This window comes from Notothenia coriiceps, unplaced genomic scaffold (genome assembly GCF_000735185.1).
Source record: "Notothenia coriiceps isolate Sejong01 unplaced genomic scaffold, NC01 NC01_scaffold00032679, whole genome shotgun sequence".
Classification (NCBI taxonomy): Eukaryota; Metazoa; Chordata; class Actinopteri; order Perciformes; family Nototheniidae; genus Notothenia; species Notothenia coriiceps.
In genome coordinates this window covers 98,113-115,442 of record NW_011365380.1, presented here as the reverse complement: position 1 = coordinate 115,442, position 17,330 = coordinate 98,113, and the positions used below count along the sequence as shown (strand labels likewise).

Genomic DNA, 17,330 nt, shown 5'->3' with positions numbered 1-17,330 from the left:
GTGCATGTCTATCTGCCAGACTCAGTGTCTGCATTTGAGTGTTGTTTCTGTTTCTCTGTCTCCCTAAATACGACTTTGGAATATATCATTGACATTTTGGGATTCGTTGGTGGATCATTTGGGCTAATCCTGTTTGACGAAACATTTGGTATAATCAGGGAGGTTTTATGTGTGTGAGAGCAGTGTTTAAGACAAGCAGACGCTGTAATCTGGGTTCTGGGAAGGGGGCTGGCGATCAGCCACAAACAGACTTACAGGCATTTTGGTTAAAGCATGTCTAAAAAAATCTGCTGTCAGAGATAATTTAACTTTGACCTGCTCTGATAATGTCAGTAAGAAAGTTTTTCTTGTGTTTGAACTTTCTTTTTGTAATGTTAAATTACAATAAAAGAGGACCACGATACAAGAAGACCGAGATACTGTGAGATAATGCCTTATTTTTCTTCTTCTTGAGTGTGCTTTGATTTGGTTGATAGAAAGTTAAGGACTAATGCTAACTCATGCAGAACGTTTTAACATTTTCAGAAAGATGTACAAGAACTTTGCCAGTCTAAATTAGCCGATTTTAGATTTATATTCAAACCTATTTGCTCAAAGAACAAGTTAACAATACTACCAATCTGTACGAGCAGTGAAAAACAATTAGTTTTTTTTTAGGTTAGACTCCCACGTTGAAAACCACTAATTTAGAAAAGCATACTTTAGACATAATCGTTATTTTTGACACAACCGTAGTTCTAAAAAAAAAAAACAGACACATGTAATTAGTCAGAGAAATCTTAATTAAATCTTGAAGCGTGCGTCGGCCACTTGAGACCACATTAAACGACGGTCCCTGCTGTTTGAGCAGAGCTGCTCTAAATAAGTTAATTTGCCCCCACTGTTATCTTACTCTCAGCCCCTCACTACCATCCCCCACACTCTTCACAGGCTGTTGTGCACATACACATGTCTGCGTTTGTTATTGTGTATTCTCTCGTGGACAGTGGTTCTGGGATTAAACCCTCTCCCAGCGCTTCATACTGTCACACTTAACCCTGCTCCTCCAGCTTGCCAGACTAAGCAGGATTACTCTGTGTTTTTACACACAGACTTTCACGTCTATGTGCATGGACCGGTATCCACAGTATGTGCGCAGACACCCCCACCCCCCCTTGATCACCCAGTCTCTCTGTGTCTAATTGATGAATGGATTATGCTGTCTCCTCTCACTCCACACAGCTGTTTCATAGCTTTAATTCATCTGAGCTACACGACATTGGGGACTACACTGAACATTTTACGTTAATGTCTGGCACTTACAGTTTTACGTTGAAGCTGAATTTAGCTATGCAAATACTCAAAGAATGTATTCCTCTTTATCAGGAGTTATATAATGTGTGTGCTGTGCTAACTGGAAAGCACAGCTAAAGAAAATCACATGTTGATCATCTGAAACCATTTGAAAATATGCAGCCTGTGGTTGAAAACAATAAACTGTAATATATATATATATATATATATATATATATATATCTATATATATATATATATATATATATATATATCCCCTCCATACAGCAAGGAAAAGGTTACACCCTACATTTTCCATGAAAGTTGACACATAATGCAGACACAAAATAAAAATCATCATATAGTAACACAATATTGCAGCAGCCCATAATTATACAAGGTTTCTTTTTAACTGAAGCACAGCCACTTGGCTCGGTTTGATTTGGCCCAGTCGGACTTGGTCTGGCATGGAATAGTTTGTTCTGGCTAGTTATAGTGAAGGGTATTAGGACTTGTAGTGACAAAAAAACCCTCAGGGCCAACCCAGCATTAATGTGGTGGAGGAGGTGGAGGAAGGGTGTGTGTCTGTGGATGTGTGTGTTTGTCAGTTGTCAGCGGGGGATAGTACAGCAGTCAGAGGGATAAGTACGGCCCTGTTCACACATACTGCAGTAATTCATCCTTACAAATACAGCATATTCAGATCCTACATGATTCCATTTTGTAGCCATTGCTAGTAGAACATTTAAGGGAGTATTCACAGAATTGATCAGTTGGATGTTATTAGGATGGTAGGGGAAGCGACCTAACATCCAATCACACATTGCGCCGTGGGTTGGTTTTGGAGCTGAATGATTTATCGGTTTATTAGTCATTCGAATGTCAGAAAGCAGATCAGCAACTGCTATGATAATTTATGAATTTAGTCAATTTTTAAGCAAAAACACAGGACGTAAGCAGTAAAAGTAAATATTAGCCACATTTTATTTTTGTCTTCTTCGTGAGAAACTAGAAGTCTCATGATGAAGAGTCCTAGTGTTGCTCACAGTAAGTTACTGTACGTAGCATGTTGATGACCAGTGCCACTATGTTATGCCTGCCACGGTCAGATGTTGATTGCGTTTGCCACTTTGGTCTTTATTCTACATATTTAACCTACATTATCTAGATTAACCTAGATAATACATGTTAACAAATAGGAATGACTGGTTTAATTTGTCCAAGGAAAGGCTGAACTGTCAACGGGATGTCTTTATGTCTTATCACAAGTGTACATGAACTACAGACCTACGGAAAGGAAGCGCGCTCGTCGGCAAGGATGCACTGGGCATGGTAAAAGCCGGCGGGTGTCATTCTTGCGTCTGAGCATGTGTTTGCATGCTCATTTATGTGTGGGTGTGTGTTTGTGCATGGGCTTGTTTGTTTGGTGTGGGTGTGGCGACATGATTCAAGATGCTTGTCTGCTGCTTAGGTTTTTGTATTTATGTTTTAGGAGGATTTGTTTCTGAAGGTATATGAATCATTATGGGGTTGTTTTTTAGAAAACAGTGGTTTTACATCTAGAATATAATGACTGAATGTCTCTTTACGTGGTTCAGAATAGCATGAAGTAATAGGGAGAAACATACCCCATCACTGATGCTGATGGCAACACAAAAGAGCTAGACTAAAGCAGATAAGGTGGATGGGTTCTGTTGAAAGGTTGTGGACAAGACAAAGGAGCTATAAAGAATAATAAAGGGAGACAATGATAAAGGAATAATGACAAACAAGTGCCGGATAAAGGAGGAAAAGATTGTAGTTAATGGGAAGAAAGTGAGCTGGAGAGAAATCCTATATGAGCACGGAGGGCAGTCTGCCTGGACGCCCCGGTCGGGTTCAGACAGGGTTGTTTAGTTTGGCCTGCGCCGAACAACTGGAACAATATTCATGCTAGGAGATGGATGGAGGGAAGGTTAGTCTCAGTTCACCTGAAAAAACTATGAGAACTTTCCTCCATGAGAAACTTCTGGCATTGCCCTGCTGTACTTCCTAGAAAAGTTTTTGCTCGCAAACATTTCAAAGATGTGTTTTTTATTTTAGTGCTGGAAGAAACATTTGTATGGAAAACTTTTTAAAGTACAGCAGCTATCAAGACAGTGTTTTTTGTTGTTGTTGCAGATTTGGTGCAGATTGATTTGTCCTTGGAGGTCAACAAAAATGATTAGTGAGACTGTGTGACCTGTATTATTTTTGAATCGTTTGTACACTGACGCCTTTGTTTATGAACTGAAGTGAGGGGTACAGTATATTTTTTGCCCTACTCTACTGACTTTATGACTAGCTCTCCTGCGTAATGAGGTTGGTTGCTTTCCAAGTCAAACAGTGTTTATTTATAGGGCAGGAAAGGCTATTTGTGTCAGGAGGAAGTGTTGCGTGAGGGCAATTTTTTTTACTAGAGGTCTTCTTGCACCAATAAATGTCCAATTCTGGACTTCTGCATCAATCCTTCCGCGTTTACATAAGTACTTTTTAATGAAAAGAGTTTTCTTAAAATGAGTATGTTCAAATAGTTAAAGCAGTAAGATCATATTGTCACCATTAAATTCCTAGACGGTGGCCTCATAGTATTCCTCTCACTACAAGTTGTTTATAAGAACAGCACCAGAAAAGCAGTTAAAGGTAATTGGAGGGGTCAAAGGGAACCTTGACTAATGGGAGGGGGATTGATGGATGGCATGAAGAACATTTTGTTTTCCTTTCTCTTATATCTGTGGATTTTTCTGTGGAAAGACTGAGACTGAAAGAGAGAGACATTTAAACACTAAGATCATGTATCATATATTTGTCTATGTGGAAAAAAACTATATGAAGGCTACAAATTAGAATTTCAACTTGGAACCCAACTTTTGGTGTTTGAGTTGCATTGTGGGTAATGTAAGTGGGTTGCCAGATTTTGACAAAGAAAAAAGCAAAGATGTCTCTGGTTTTGCAGCATCCATCTTGATCTTCCGTTGGTTGATGTTGAACATGGACAATGTATTCACAAGAGGATTGTTTGGCCATTTGGCTCTATAGAGATAATTAGATTTAACACTGACAGACTGGGGAAAGAGAGAAGGGGAACCACGTGGCAAAGTTTCATTTTGGTATGTGGGCGTTCGCTTTACCATCTCCGCTATCTGGGTACACTGCTCACCCGTACTGAGGGTAAAAGACAGTAATTGAGGAGAGGGTGGTTCCAGCTAAATTGCAGTTTATGAAAAAGATGCCGAATGAGAAATGTTCTCATGATGTCCATTTATTTCATTATCTAAACGTGCGGCCCATGGGCAGTGTTGTGAAATAGCCTACAGTACATGGCAGCATCTTCATCAGGAGAGCAACCATCTGGTCTTTGTTTAGCTGTTCTGTATACTAACCCTCTTATTCTGGGTTTGAGTTTCAGAGTCTAGCTGTGTGTGTGTGTGTGTGTGTGTGTGTGTGTGTGTGTGTGTGTGTGTGTGTGTGTGTGTGTGTGTGTGTGTGTGTGTGTGTGTGTCTCTCTCAGAGGGCAGTAAGCGCTTTCAGCTGTGGCCTGAGAGAAAGGATGTATTGTTTGAGGACATTTGAGCATCTGCTTTTTGCAGATAAGGCTTTTGAAGTTAACAGCCACTACTGATCAAAGGGCAGAGATGTTGTAGTTGTGCCAATCTCTGTTTCCTTCACTTTTTTGTTCGGTACATTGTTTACTCTTCCAACCTCTATTTTATTTCCTGTCCGTACAGCCCTCCTCTGTTTCACAACCATTCTCTCAAACAAAGAATATTCCTTTAACCTGTGTACTGTGGATGTCATTCCCCTGTGGAGTTATCTATGCTGCTTGTGTGTTTTACCTCCCACCTAACCTACTTTTCTCTCGGCATCTATGCAGCTTTGTCTTTCATCTCTGCATGTATTCCCACAGACAATAATAATCTCATTTACACAAGAGACACATCTGGTTGTGTGTGTGTGTGTTAATAACTGGAACAGTGGTTGTTGTGTGTTCATGTTCACTCACCTCTCTGAGAACCTGTGAAAAGACTGAAACACAGTTTGTCTGCATAGCCTAATAATCCTGTGCTTCTTTGGGTGTTTATTTCCATATTTCCTCTCCATGCCCTTTAGCAAGTCATTCTCTAATTGCAATAGTGCTCTGTGCTTCAGCTTTAGAAATACAAACACTCACAACCCTTTTATCTATTTCCATCTTCTTCTATTTTGTTTCATGTCAACGTTTTTCTTCTTCTTGCCCTACAACAATAAGGCCTTCACTTCAGTCCAGAGTCAGATTTCCTGACAATTACCGCCCATATCACCATTACAGTTGTTAGGGTTATTTTTCATCCCCAGAGTTTGACTACCAATGAGGTTGCTGCCACCGTAGGGTCACATTTCCCTTAAACAACATCACAAGACATCTGGATATGTAATTCCTGGATTTCTATGACATTTCTTGTGGATTTGTGTAGTCCTGCTTTTGCCTTTCACAAATTGTCCTAATCTTTAGATTTCCTGGGAAAGGATATGCTAGGTTCACCTTTACTCGGTCACCTTAGTGCACATAGTGAATCTAGAGAGTCAAAATGCCGCATGGGCTCTTTGCTTAATTTATTTTAAATTGGTTCTTTAAGCTTTTACCACAGGTGGTATTAAAGCAGCATCTTTCAATGAACTTGTATTCCCCAATCAGTGAAGGAAAACAGGACTACCCAGACAATTCAAAGTTAAAAAGAACATACACCCTTTTATCTGCTGATCAACAAACATTATTTTTTTCTGATTCTGTCAGTAATATTAAACGTTTTCTAAAGTAAATGTTTTTCTGTTAAAGTCCCCCTGCTCTTAGCGGCTAAACTATCCAAACATACAGAATGTTATTTAGGAATTACGCTTTCCCAATCTGAGTTTATTTTCTCTTAAGAGAACCGAGGAAGTTCAGAGAAGCAGAAAAAACACTCTGAGCAGACATGTTTACATAAAAACCATTAGGTTAACAAACAGCCACACACACTTGAAGGGGATCCGTTTTCTTTGCAATTTATTCTCAAACTGTTTTAATGAATGGATGTTTGAAGATGCTATTCCATAATCTGTTTCAAGACTTCACAAGTTGAGGGAAAATGAACACATTTAAGACATGTGAGTCACAAGAAAGTGACCCATTTAAATATTACTGCAGAGAAACAAACTAAGATCAATTCTCAGAAAACCAGTTCAATGTCTGTTTCTTTTCGTCCCTCAGCATGTTTCTACCAACTCATCAATTGTTTTCTCTTTCTCTTACCTCTTAAGCTTTCTCGCTCCTTGTTCTCTCGTCCTTGTCCCTGCAGCCAGACTCATGCCTGGACAAACAGGAAACACTTAGTGTTATCAGCAACTCTTTGTTTGTCTTAATGAGTGTAAAGACGGAGCGAGAAACCACACATTCGTACACACCCTGATAGCACTGTAAACATACTTATCGCGACTCAAGGAACAGAAAGAGAGGGGAAACCTGAAAGAGAGACAGAGCTGGAGGGACGAGGGACAGTCGGGAAACAGAGCTGGAAGCAGGACAGGAAGTGAGATCCTTTTCACTTCCTGGTGGTACACACAAAACAATGGCGGACCTACTGGTTGATAATCACAGGATTAGTGACCCATGACTTATTGCTGGTGCAAACAAGAGTTGGCTTAACCCATGCTGTCCAGTGCAAGCCAGTGTAGGCTATAGGCCAACCAAAGTAATTTAAGAGAGAGTTGTACACTTTTTTCATATGTGTGACGTTTGCACAGTAGTCGACATGCTCTTTGCTGTGTTTTGTTAGATTATACATCATTATAGGTTGGTATGCATGTAATGTTTGTTTTTCCAACATTGGCTATAATTAAAAGTTATAATATCCCTGGATCATATGACATGTGAAAATGGTAGCTCACAGAGAAAAACCTACAAAGAAACATATATTTCTTTGTTTATTTTATATATATATATTTCCTTTAGGAGATTGTAAAGACCAGAGCTAAAAAAAAGGGTATTATTGGAATGACAGTTCTTTTCGTCCAGCAAACAGTTCAAAACCCACAGATAATCAATTGACAAACACATAACACAAAGAAATTCAGCATTATCCTCACAATTGAGAAGCTGGAACTATGTAGTGTTTTAATAGGTTATCAAAAATATTTGCTCGTTAATTGTGATTAATTATCTGTCAACTAATCCATGAAATAAAATCCTATCTCATTTGACCCACACACAAAAAGCCTTTCCCATGGGAACCATTTAATAAGCTTCATATCGCCTCCTAATTACTGATACAGTTTGCTTTATATATCAGCCTACTTTTAATCTTGTGTTATCTAGTGGAGATATTTTTATCGGTGCACTTCAAAGGCATGATACAACGCTAGCTATTTTAAAACAGACAACCAAAAACAGGCATGATGCAGGAATGGTTAAGAAAACTCTTAGAAACACTTTGTTCAACAATCACTTTTTGTAGTACTCTGGGCACATGCTGATTTTGCACCATCTCTGCCAGCATGATTATTTCATCAGCCTCCCTGCGTTGACACTATTTGTGTACTTTTCCGAAAACTGGAGCAGTGCATTCCGCTCCACTTAAACCTGTCCAGTACAATGTCCTGTAGTCGAATGCTATCGGTGTCATGCTGCTCTGTCGTAACGACCCTTCATTCTTTGTTCAGCCTATTAAAATCACAAAGGCCATTAAGCAGGAGGATCATGTGATACAGTACATGAGTGTTTGCCCTTTAATTTTCCTTGTTGTGCTGGTTGGTAGAGGCTCAAAGTCCCACATGCAGCTCTTGTTAATGAGACTACTATAGAAGCATTCACTGCAAATATTAACTGCATATGTGTGTGAGTTTTTGAGACGTTTAGTTTACAGTAATGTCTTGTTCCATAATCTTAAGAAGAGCAACCCACAAACCATTATTTGACCACACAAGTCACCTACCTGAATTGTTATTACAGTATGAATAGAAGCAATAAGCTAATTGTTCTATGGACAGGCAATGTGTATAGAATGAGTAGCTAAATGCTTCTGTGTACAAAGAGGAAGTCCTGCTCCATATCAAGCAAGTGAAATGAACCAGAAACACTGGGGAAATGCACTTCTGAGACACAGATAAGTTGTGCAGGTGTGCTTTATGACTGGTTTCTCTGTAAAGCCAGGTGGGTGGTGGCGAAGTTGATAGGGACTTGGCTTGGCAACAGGAAGGTCACCAGTTCAAGTCCTGGCAAGACCAAGTCCTACCGAGGTGTCCCTGAGCAAGGCACCGTTCCCTACACTGCTCCCCGGGCACCGTACATAATGGCAGCACACTGCTCCTAACACTAGGATGGGTCAAATGCAGAGAAACAATTTCCCCACGGGGATTAATAAAGTATATCATATCATATCCTCTAGGAATTAATAAATTACGTTACATATTTCTGTCTGATAGAGAAGAGGAGTGTTGACTCCTCTGTAGACACAGGGGAGGAGGTTCAGATGAGGTAAACTCGTGGGTGAAAGCTTTTGTACGTTTGCACACTTGGATTGAAACGTTTGTTGTTCCGCAGTTTCTTGACTCGAAGAAACTGACAACCAACCACAGCATGAACAAATCTTTACTGAAGCGAGTATACAGAGTTGGCTGTCTAGTGTTACTGGCAGTGTTTGTAATATTCCCGAAAAGCTCTGAACAAAGACAATATACAGTACCTAGTGCACTAGCTTATTCCTTTTTTCCTTTTTTCAGTTTTTCTGTCTTTATGAAACAGCACTCTAACTTATTTATAGTCAGGTTACACAGTTACACATCTGACTGCTATATTAGGTTGCACAGATTTGTGTGGTCTACCATCTTTTATGGCAACTCTGCGGAGTCTCTTCTGGGTTTTTCTTTGTCTTGGGGGGGTATAACTTAACCGTACACATTGGTAACAGTTATATTGCATGGTGCCTTTTTTATATCCTGTGTCAATCACCTTACATTTAAATATCCACCTTAAATGCAAATATCAAGTGTACATATCAAGTCAATTCCCACGTTAAGTGACACCTCACTATCTGCCAGATGTGACTATTCCTGTTTTTTAATTGTTTATGTGTAGGAGTGGGTTTGCTTTGCTGCTGTTTCCGGATCATAAAGGCACTCAATTACAGCAGCAAGTTCCACCCTTCCTGATATCCACAAAACACGATAAGAAGATAACTTGCTACTGTGTTGAATAATATATACAAAGAACTCTCCAAGTTCCTTTTACACTCTCTTTGAAGGTTTCAGTAAGACTTTCAGTTCTTCCACCACTTCTCCAGTGTACCTATTTTTGGTATTGGAATGCATCGTTGCCCTGCATGCGGCTTGAACAACACATGACTGGCCGTATGAAAATCATGAGACTTTTCCGACCGGCTTACTTCAAATATAGCACCCCGATGTGAAAACAAGGAGTCGTAAATACTTCACCATATGGGATGTGTCCTTTTTATAGCTGTAGTTGTTTCCTGCTGTGTCATGTTTCACTGCTCATCAATCATAGCCTCAGACAGATGAACATTCTCTGACTTCTCTGATCCACTTTCACTTACAGTACTTTTTGTGAATTACTCTGCCCCACAGGCTTTCCTCTAAGAAATAGTTTAGCAGAGGTGAAATGGGTGATAAGTCCATATTCAGACTGTCTAATGATCTATTCAGTGAGTAGAAAGATGACAGTCTTAACATTTGCTTTTCTGTGTGAAATGGTTACTTTTTTTTTTTTTTATGAAGGCAAAGGTTTATTAAATTGCGTGGATTTAAAAAGGAAATGTTTGCAGGAGTATAGAAAACATTTCAGTTGAGGTAACTCACAAAATGTAAAAGTTATTCCCAGAAATCAAAAGATAATATCCTTTTAATGGACCCTCTTGTTGACAACATCCGTGTGTTTTTAGACATGCCTGCATGCACAATTATGATTTTGTATATGGCATATCTTTTTAAAGGATGGTGCTTTAACTCAAATCTGCCAGTGTCTTTTTGACTTTTTTTCTTCTATGATACCGTTGCTGAAATTCATCAAATACTTGTTGTGTCTTAAAGGAAGGTTTTCCCTGATCCTTTTTTTTTTTTGTAGAAAGTCTAAGCTGTTCTTGGAAGTACTCGGTGTAGTATGCTCATCACAGACATGGAAAAGCACCTGGTGGATTCATATATCTTTTCCACATGTCTCTGTCAGTGCTCAGCTGAGGGTTTTTATGTCCAATCTGTTATTTCTAGTCTGTTAGAAAAGGTTCTCGTCTTACACGGTCTCCTGAATAGCATCTCACCTCTTGCTTTAGTGCTTTGAATCACATATTTCTCCGCTCTTAGTTATCTTGAATTCATTTCAAGTTTACAAAACACCAACATTGAAGCATTAATATTCCATTACTAGTCCACAGTGATGTCTCTGGTGCAGGCTGCAGAGCTCCGCGGTCATCCTAGCAGTTTCAGTGACAGAAGGGACTTTAATAGCCTTTTTCCACCAGCTGTGCAAAATGTATTGCAGTGATTGCACTTGGGTGTTTGCCACAGAGGCTATTTACACCATGTTTAAAATAGGGTACAGTTTGCCACCACAAGTTTTTCTGGAGTCAGAGAGTTCACCCTCTGATCACGTGAAGGTCACTATCGGGTCAGATTTAATACTGTACACAGATGGTTTCAGAGAGAGCTCACTAATGAACCTGGGGTGCCAACATGTTTGATGTGCACAGATTTAGTTCTCCACCTTCTCTGTTATCAAGTTAAGGGCACACACTTACAGCATGCAGCTTTAATAACACATTTTCTACACTTGTCTTAATGTAAGTTCACCTTTTTAAATACGTCGCTACTTCTTGCCTACTTTGACAATTGCAATTGTGGTTGATTATAGTGTGTGAGGCATTGTAAAAATGGTGTTTTTGTAATGTGAGTTTAGTTTTTATGCTAGATGTAGGAGCTCTTAAAGCCTACTGTGCTGTATTTACTGCCATTAGCTTGCAGTCTCTCTGAGATCAGTCTTTCATGGTTGAAGCTTTCGAGTAGCTGACTTCTCTCTATCTGATCAGCCTGTCAGTTATACAAATGTGGGGCCATTTGGATTGTGCATGTGTTTCAATTGGCTGTGTGTGTGCGCTCTCACAAGTGGAGACACATGTTTTGTGTGGGCCATAGCAACGCCAAAAAAATCATTATCTGAGAAAAATTGCTCACATTAAGGTCATCGCAACCATTTTGCCTTCACAGACTTGCTAATGTCTTAACGCCTGTAAATATCTAATGATGCACAATATTGGAATTTTAACATTATTATCATAGATAAGTAAATGACTGATATAACCTTTCTTTGACTAGTTCAGTTAAAACAATGCACAACAATATGAACAGTTCTTAGGTCTGCTGATGATGGTGGTGATAATCATACCTTTCTCTCACACATTTTCCTCCTCAGGCCAATGAGTGGAACAAGAATGACGAGCGCCTGCTTGCGGCAGTGGAGCACGGCGAGGCGGAGAAGGTGGCTCCGCTCCTCGCCAAGAAGGGTGCCAGCTCCGTAAAGCTGGACAGCGAAGGGAAATCAGCGTAAGCATTCTTATTGTTATTTACAAAAGGATAAAAGGAAGATGGCTGTGAATATATTTAGCATGCAGTATGCAACGGCTTCTGTAGGATGTATGCGGTCGGTGCTAGGGGAAGCAGCTTCAATCAAAAAGGAAAAAGATTTAGATTCTGCTACACTAACAAGGTTGCTAACTAAAACCAGAGTAGAACAAGATGTCCAGTTTGCAGCCTAGATAAAGTGCAGCTTTTAGATAACTACCTGGGTCTCAGCTCACACTTTAATAGCACCGGTTTTAATAAGAAATAGGGTAATTGTGGTAAAATAAAAATGGGTGATTCAATTTAGAGGAAACCTTATCCAGTCCTGGTGATTTTTGTGTTTTCTTTCAGTTCTAGGATTCTTGGGCTTATGTAACCACTTTCACGCTCCACAGCACCATGTTAAAAATGAATGACCAATCTAAAAATATAGCTTTATTTTTAAGTCCCTGAAAGGTTGACATTTTCCAACATTCATTCAACCTCACTGATTATCAGTGTTGTGAAATCCACTTCATTTCTGCAGAGGGGGTGAAGCGCGTTGCCTCACCAGTTGAGATTGTTGATAACACAGAGGCTCAGTGTTAATATTTGACCTCCTTTCTTTTTTCTGAAACGCAACACCCACTGACCTCAATGTGTTTAGCAGCTCACGCAGAGCCAGGAACATCAAAACCCAGGAACAAATGCAAGGAGAAAGAAATGTGTAGATTCTATCATGCTGAGACCAACACGCAGCCATTTTTATTTCATCAATAGCTCACATCCCCAACCTTTGTGAGTCAAAAGCAGAAACACGCATACAAATCCACACTCGCCGGCTTTGTAAATTATGATGAATGTGATGTTTTGGGATCTCAATGCTTCAATCTTTTCATGGCTCACAAAGGAGGAGTCTACAGTATCTCTATGGTGATACAACCTGATTGAAAGGAATGTGGGCATAGTTGCCGTGTGTTAGTGTGTGAGTGTGGAACCCATGCACACACCAAGGGAATGCCGGGCATGTTTAGAGATTTTCTTTCTCTGTGCATTCTGCTCGCTGACCTGGAAAAAGGGTTGTATTGATTTTCTACTGCACACATACTGTACGCACAAACAGACAATAATGTGTATGAATAAAACACATTATTGTGTTATTGTGGTTTTACAAAGGGGAAGATGCTCTATGAGCAAAGTCGTTGTACTTTTGTATGATGGCAATAAAGATATATTAGATTCTGTTTTCCCATCATGACATTCTCAAAGTTAATCTAAATCTAGGAAATATGTAAAATAGCTCTCATGCAAACGTCTTTGTGATTTTATAAAGCCTGACTTTGTTTTGTGTGTGTGTGTACAGTCTTCATGTGGCGGCTGCACGTGGACACACAGACTGCCTCTCTGTCATCCTGGCCCATGGAGCTGACCTGTCAATCACTGATGCTGCAGGTAGGCACTGCAGTTTATAAAGTGAAGATAACATGTCTAGGGATGGTTAGGAATTTCAGCATGCTACCATTATTTTCATAGTAATGTTTTTAGAGTCCAAAAGTCCTACTTCCAAGATGTATTTGTGTGGTCTTCTTCTACCTTTCATTTTATCAAATTTGGATTAATATATTTCCGCCTAATAAATACATCAACTATGCCCTGTCTTTTATTTATGTTCAGGTTTAAATCCGTTGCATCTTGCTGCCAAAAACAATCACATCGAGTGCTGCAAAAAGCTCATTCAGGTAAGGTGGATGGAATTAAGAATGCTCTTAAAAGTACCAATTAAACAATACAATGTACTTTTCTAACTGCCCTTAAAACAATGTGACAATTTGGTTCAAGCCATGCTTTTTTTACACTACGGTTCATCATAAGTTAACTGTACAGTATTTGTGCACTTTCAACAAAAAGTGAGAAATATGCAGCTGAGAATGTTTTCGGGCCACTCAGCAGGACTGTTCTCGGACACATTGCTTTGTGTCTCCAATAAGGAATGTGTGAACGCAGGAGCATGAGCTGTTGGAAACCTCCAGTACACTCTGAAGAGTCACACTGTTGTGTTAAGATGTCTGACAGCAGACCGTTTCACTGGATCATTCCTTCAGTCTGCTGATTGTGTGTGTGTGCATCTGCGTAGATCAGCAAACCGCAGCAGGACGAGACACACACACACACTTTCACACACTCTTACTGCTCTAATCTGCTGACCTAACTATCCCATGATAGTTTGCAGCATCTGCTGGTACACACATCAACAATTTTAAAGCTCCAAACACCTTACTGCCCCTGTGCCCCAAACGGCTGCAACCTAACAGCACAGGAAGCTGCAAGCTGGTAGCTGTTTGTTTACAACTGACAATCAATAAAGTTGTTATTCCTAAAATTTCACACAGCTACATTTTTGAGGAAAGTTTTGAACCGTTATGATAAATGTAGAAAAAGAATCAAATGATCATACAGACAGAGCAGGTTGATGGAGAGTGGAGACTAAATCACAGCAGTTACTCGCATAACTAGAGTTTTACGAAGAAGATTTAGATTCTTAATAATGAAGGAATCATTCGTTTGCATGTCTAATATGTTTCTGTTTCCCCTCCAGAGTAAGTGTCCTATCGATGCAGTGGACAGTTCAGGGAAGGCTGCTCTTCACCACGCTGGTAAGGTTCTCAGCGTCCTGAGAGTTAATAAACAGATACAATAAATGAAGATTAGCCTGCTTAGACAAGAACGTGGGAAAATATCTTGTGAGATTAGGTTTGAGCTCTGATTCTATTTGGATGAAATCCTCTACAATATTTTATAGTGATTTAAGCGTAGTATCTTCCCAGTCTGTTGTCAAATGTTCCCACAATGCTTAGCTGTTCATTCAATCCGAACTCTCTCTTACACACCTTATCATTTCTTTCTTGAGCCTGAGATTGAGGACTTTGTATGTTTTTAAAGGAGAAGGAAATCATGTGCAACCCATCTTTTTTTAATTTGGTCTTTTTGAAATCAGAGAGGAGGATGAAGCAGATGCATATCTAAATGAAATCCTAAGGCTAACTGCTATAGACCACACTGCTATCTCTGGACTTCTTTCTTCATCTTTTCATGGCTGACTTTCTGATTGTTTCTTTTAATCCTCAGCTGCCAGCGGGAACATCCAGACCGTCCAACTGCTGTGTGAACTCAAAACTCCCGTCAACCTAAAAGATGCAGTATGTATTTTTACTCCTTCTTTTTTCCCAGACTTATTTTCCTGGCAGGATAGTAAGGGGGCCTGAAACGGGATAAAAACCACAGAAATGCTTCATTCAGTGTGATTCATACCCCTCTCTAATTTGTTATTTCCAGAGAGAAATATGTTCAAGAGAGTTGAATGCTTTGGGTTTCTTTTTCTGGAAATTACCAGACAATTGGTCCTGTGGTTGCAACATGATGCTTTCTGCAATTATCTTCTGTAAAATATCTTATTTAACTATTATTATTTACTATTATGTCCCTTGATTTGCTTTCTAAAGAGCAGAGGTAAAATGGTATTTGTTTAAAGGTGGGGTAGGTCATTTTGGAGAAACCAGCTAGAATTTGAAAATACACAGCCGGAAGAAATGTGCCACTTCCTTACAGAGCCCCTCCTCCAACATACACAAACGCGCACATGACCAATGAGAGCACGAGATAAGTTTGTGCACAGATGGAAGGCTGACAGGCAGGTAGGCCATCCAGTTACTTTAGCCGGGCCGGCTCAGATGATTGTTCGTGCTTTTTACAGTACTACGGCTTCCACAGATGACATGTTTGTATGGATTTTTTGTCAAAGCACTTCAGATATTCATTGCTATCGGGATGTTAAGAGCATTCCATGGAATATAACAACAAGTGTATCTCGAGCCGGTTTCTCAAGACCTACCCCACCTTTAATTGTAACACTATTGGTTAAATGTCACAACTCATACTGCTATCTTGGGTGTTATGGAGCGTTTTCACACCTCACTGGGTATTGGAGCAACTTAACTGGAGATAATTAGGACATTTTGACTGTACAAACTGACAAGATGTGCCTGAATGCACCATTAGTTTTGGTCTCTAGAGTCAGATAGGGAGAAAGAGCAGGTCTCACGTGGCCTTCAGGTTCGCCTTGAGGGCCACTTTATTCTGAGCATCTGGCCCCAGAATTTGCGAACAGCCACATACACATATGAACAAACATGTTGTGTGCAGCAATGCTTTGTAAATACTTATTTGTTTGTGTTTTACGTAATAAACCCACCCGACTCTTTCGACATTAAAAACCTACTCCCCTTGTGTTGCGTGTGATCTGCTGCAGACTGTGTTTGCACAACGAGTCCTCCTTTGTGCATAGCAATACAGTTTTAAAAATGGAATTGCAATTAGAGTAGAGAAAGTGGGTCACTCCTGACAGCGGGGATGTGCAGCAGAAAGCACTATGCGCTTGTCATGTCATCTCTCACTAAGCTGCAGTCACTCAGGATCCCCGGTGTCAGTGCGACACTGTGTTCAGGTTCAATCCATTTTAAAAAGCAACTTGTCCACTTTTCTCCTTACTGGCCATTACCTTTCACAGTGAGAGCCTCCAATATGTTGGATGACAGCTGTCATTTCTTATGGCGCCCAATGAATGCACATATTTATATTATTTTGTTATGTTAATGCCATAATGTTGCATCTGTTCACATTATATATTTATACATATACACATTTGTTTATACAACGTACATCTCCCTATATGCAGATTTTCCTTCTACTGTACATTATTGTATTTTAAAGGGGACCTATCATGCAAAATGCACTTTTTTATGTCTTTTATACATAAATATGTGTCCGCGGTGTGTCGGGGAACTCACGCAGCGTTAGAAAATAAAACCCTTTCTCTTTTCCTCCGAACCCAAATCTCTAAAAACGGGGGAACAACGGAGCTGATCCAGATTTGCGTCCGATATGACGTAATATCGAAAATGTAGGCTGGCTTTACACCCACGGCCCTATCAGAAACGTTGCTATCAGAAACAATGCCCGACTGTTTTGGATGTAATATGGTCGGTGTTGACATTAGCCTCGCTAACACTCAGCAAAAATCATTTTGATAATCTAAATGTAAAACTTTAACCTTTTTCTAAGGTTAAAGTTTTACATTTATAAGAAGAAAAGTGTGATATTTTCTGGAATTAAAGTGGTTTATTAACCAGACACATAAACTGCCGCTTTCCGTGTATAATGCCCGCACTGGACCAAACCTAACCAAATTATACTTTGGAATTGGATTTCGCAGAAAGGAAGGGCTTGTATTTGAGCTCAGGAAAAAGCATATTATCATACGCATCTGTATTTTGAAAAAGAAATGGGCCTCCATTAATACACAAGCTATGCAAACCCCTTCTAAGGGACAACATGGGTCAAAAAGTACCCGTATTGACTTACAATGTTATTTCGTGCATGGCTGAGTGTTTAGCTATATTTTGGAAATCAATTTATTTAAT

At 39.7% G+C, this 17,330-nt stretch overlaps 1 protein-coding gene across 2 annotated transcripts in view; it reads left to right on the top strand.

The window, feature by feature from the left end:
• rai14 (retinoic acid induced 14) overlaps positions 1–17,330 on the top strand; it is a 37,848-nt gene that overhangs the window by 4,855 nt on the left and 15,663 nt on the right. For both annotated transcript variants that reach the window (XM_010789243.1, XM_010789242.1), the window contains exons 3-7: positions 11,726–11,856; positions 13,217–13,305; positions 13,528–13,592; positions 14,450–14,507; positions 14,980–15,050. In XM_010789243.1, the coding sequence (XP_010787545.1) occupies positions 11,726–11,856; positions 13,217–13,305; positions 13,528–13,592; positions 14,450–14,507; positions 14,980–15,050 (414 nt within the window). The remainder of the gene's footprint in view (positions 1–11,725; positions 11,857–13,216; positions 13,306–13,527; positions 13,593–14,449; positions 14,508–14,979; positions 15,051–17,330) is intronic.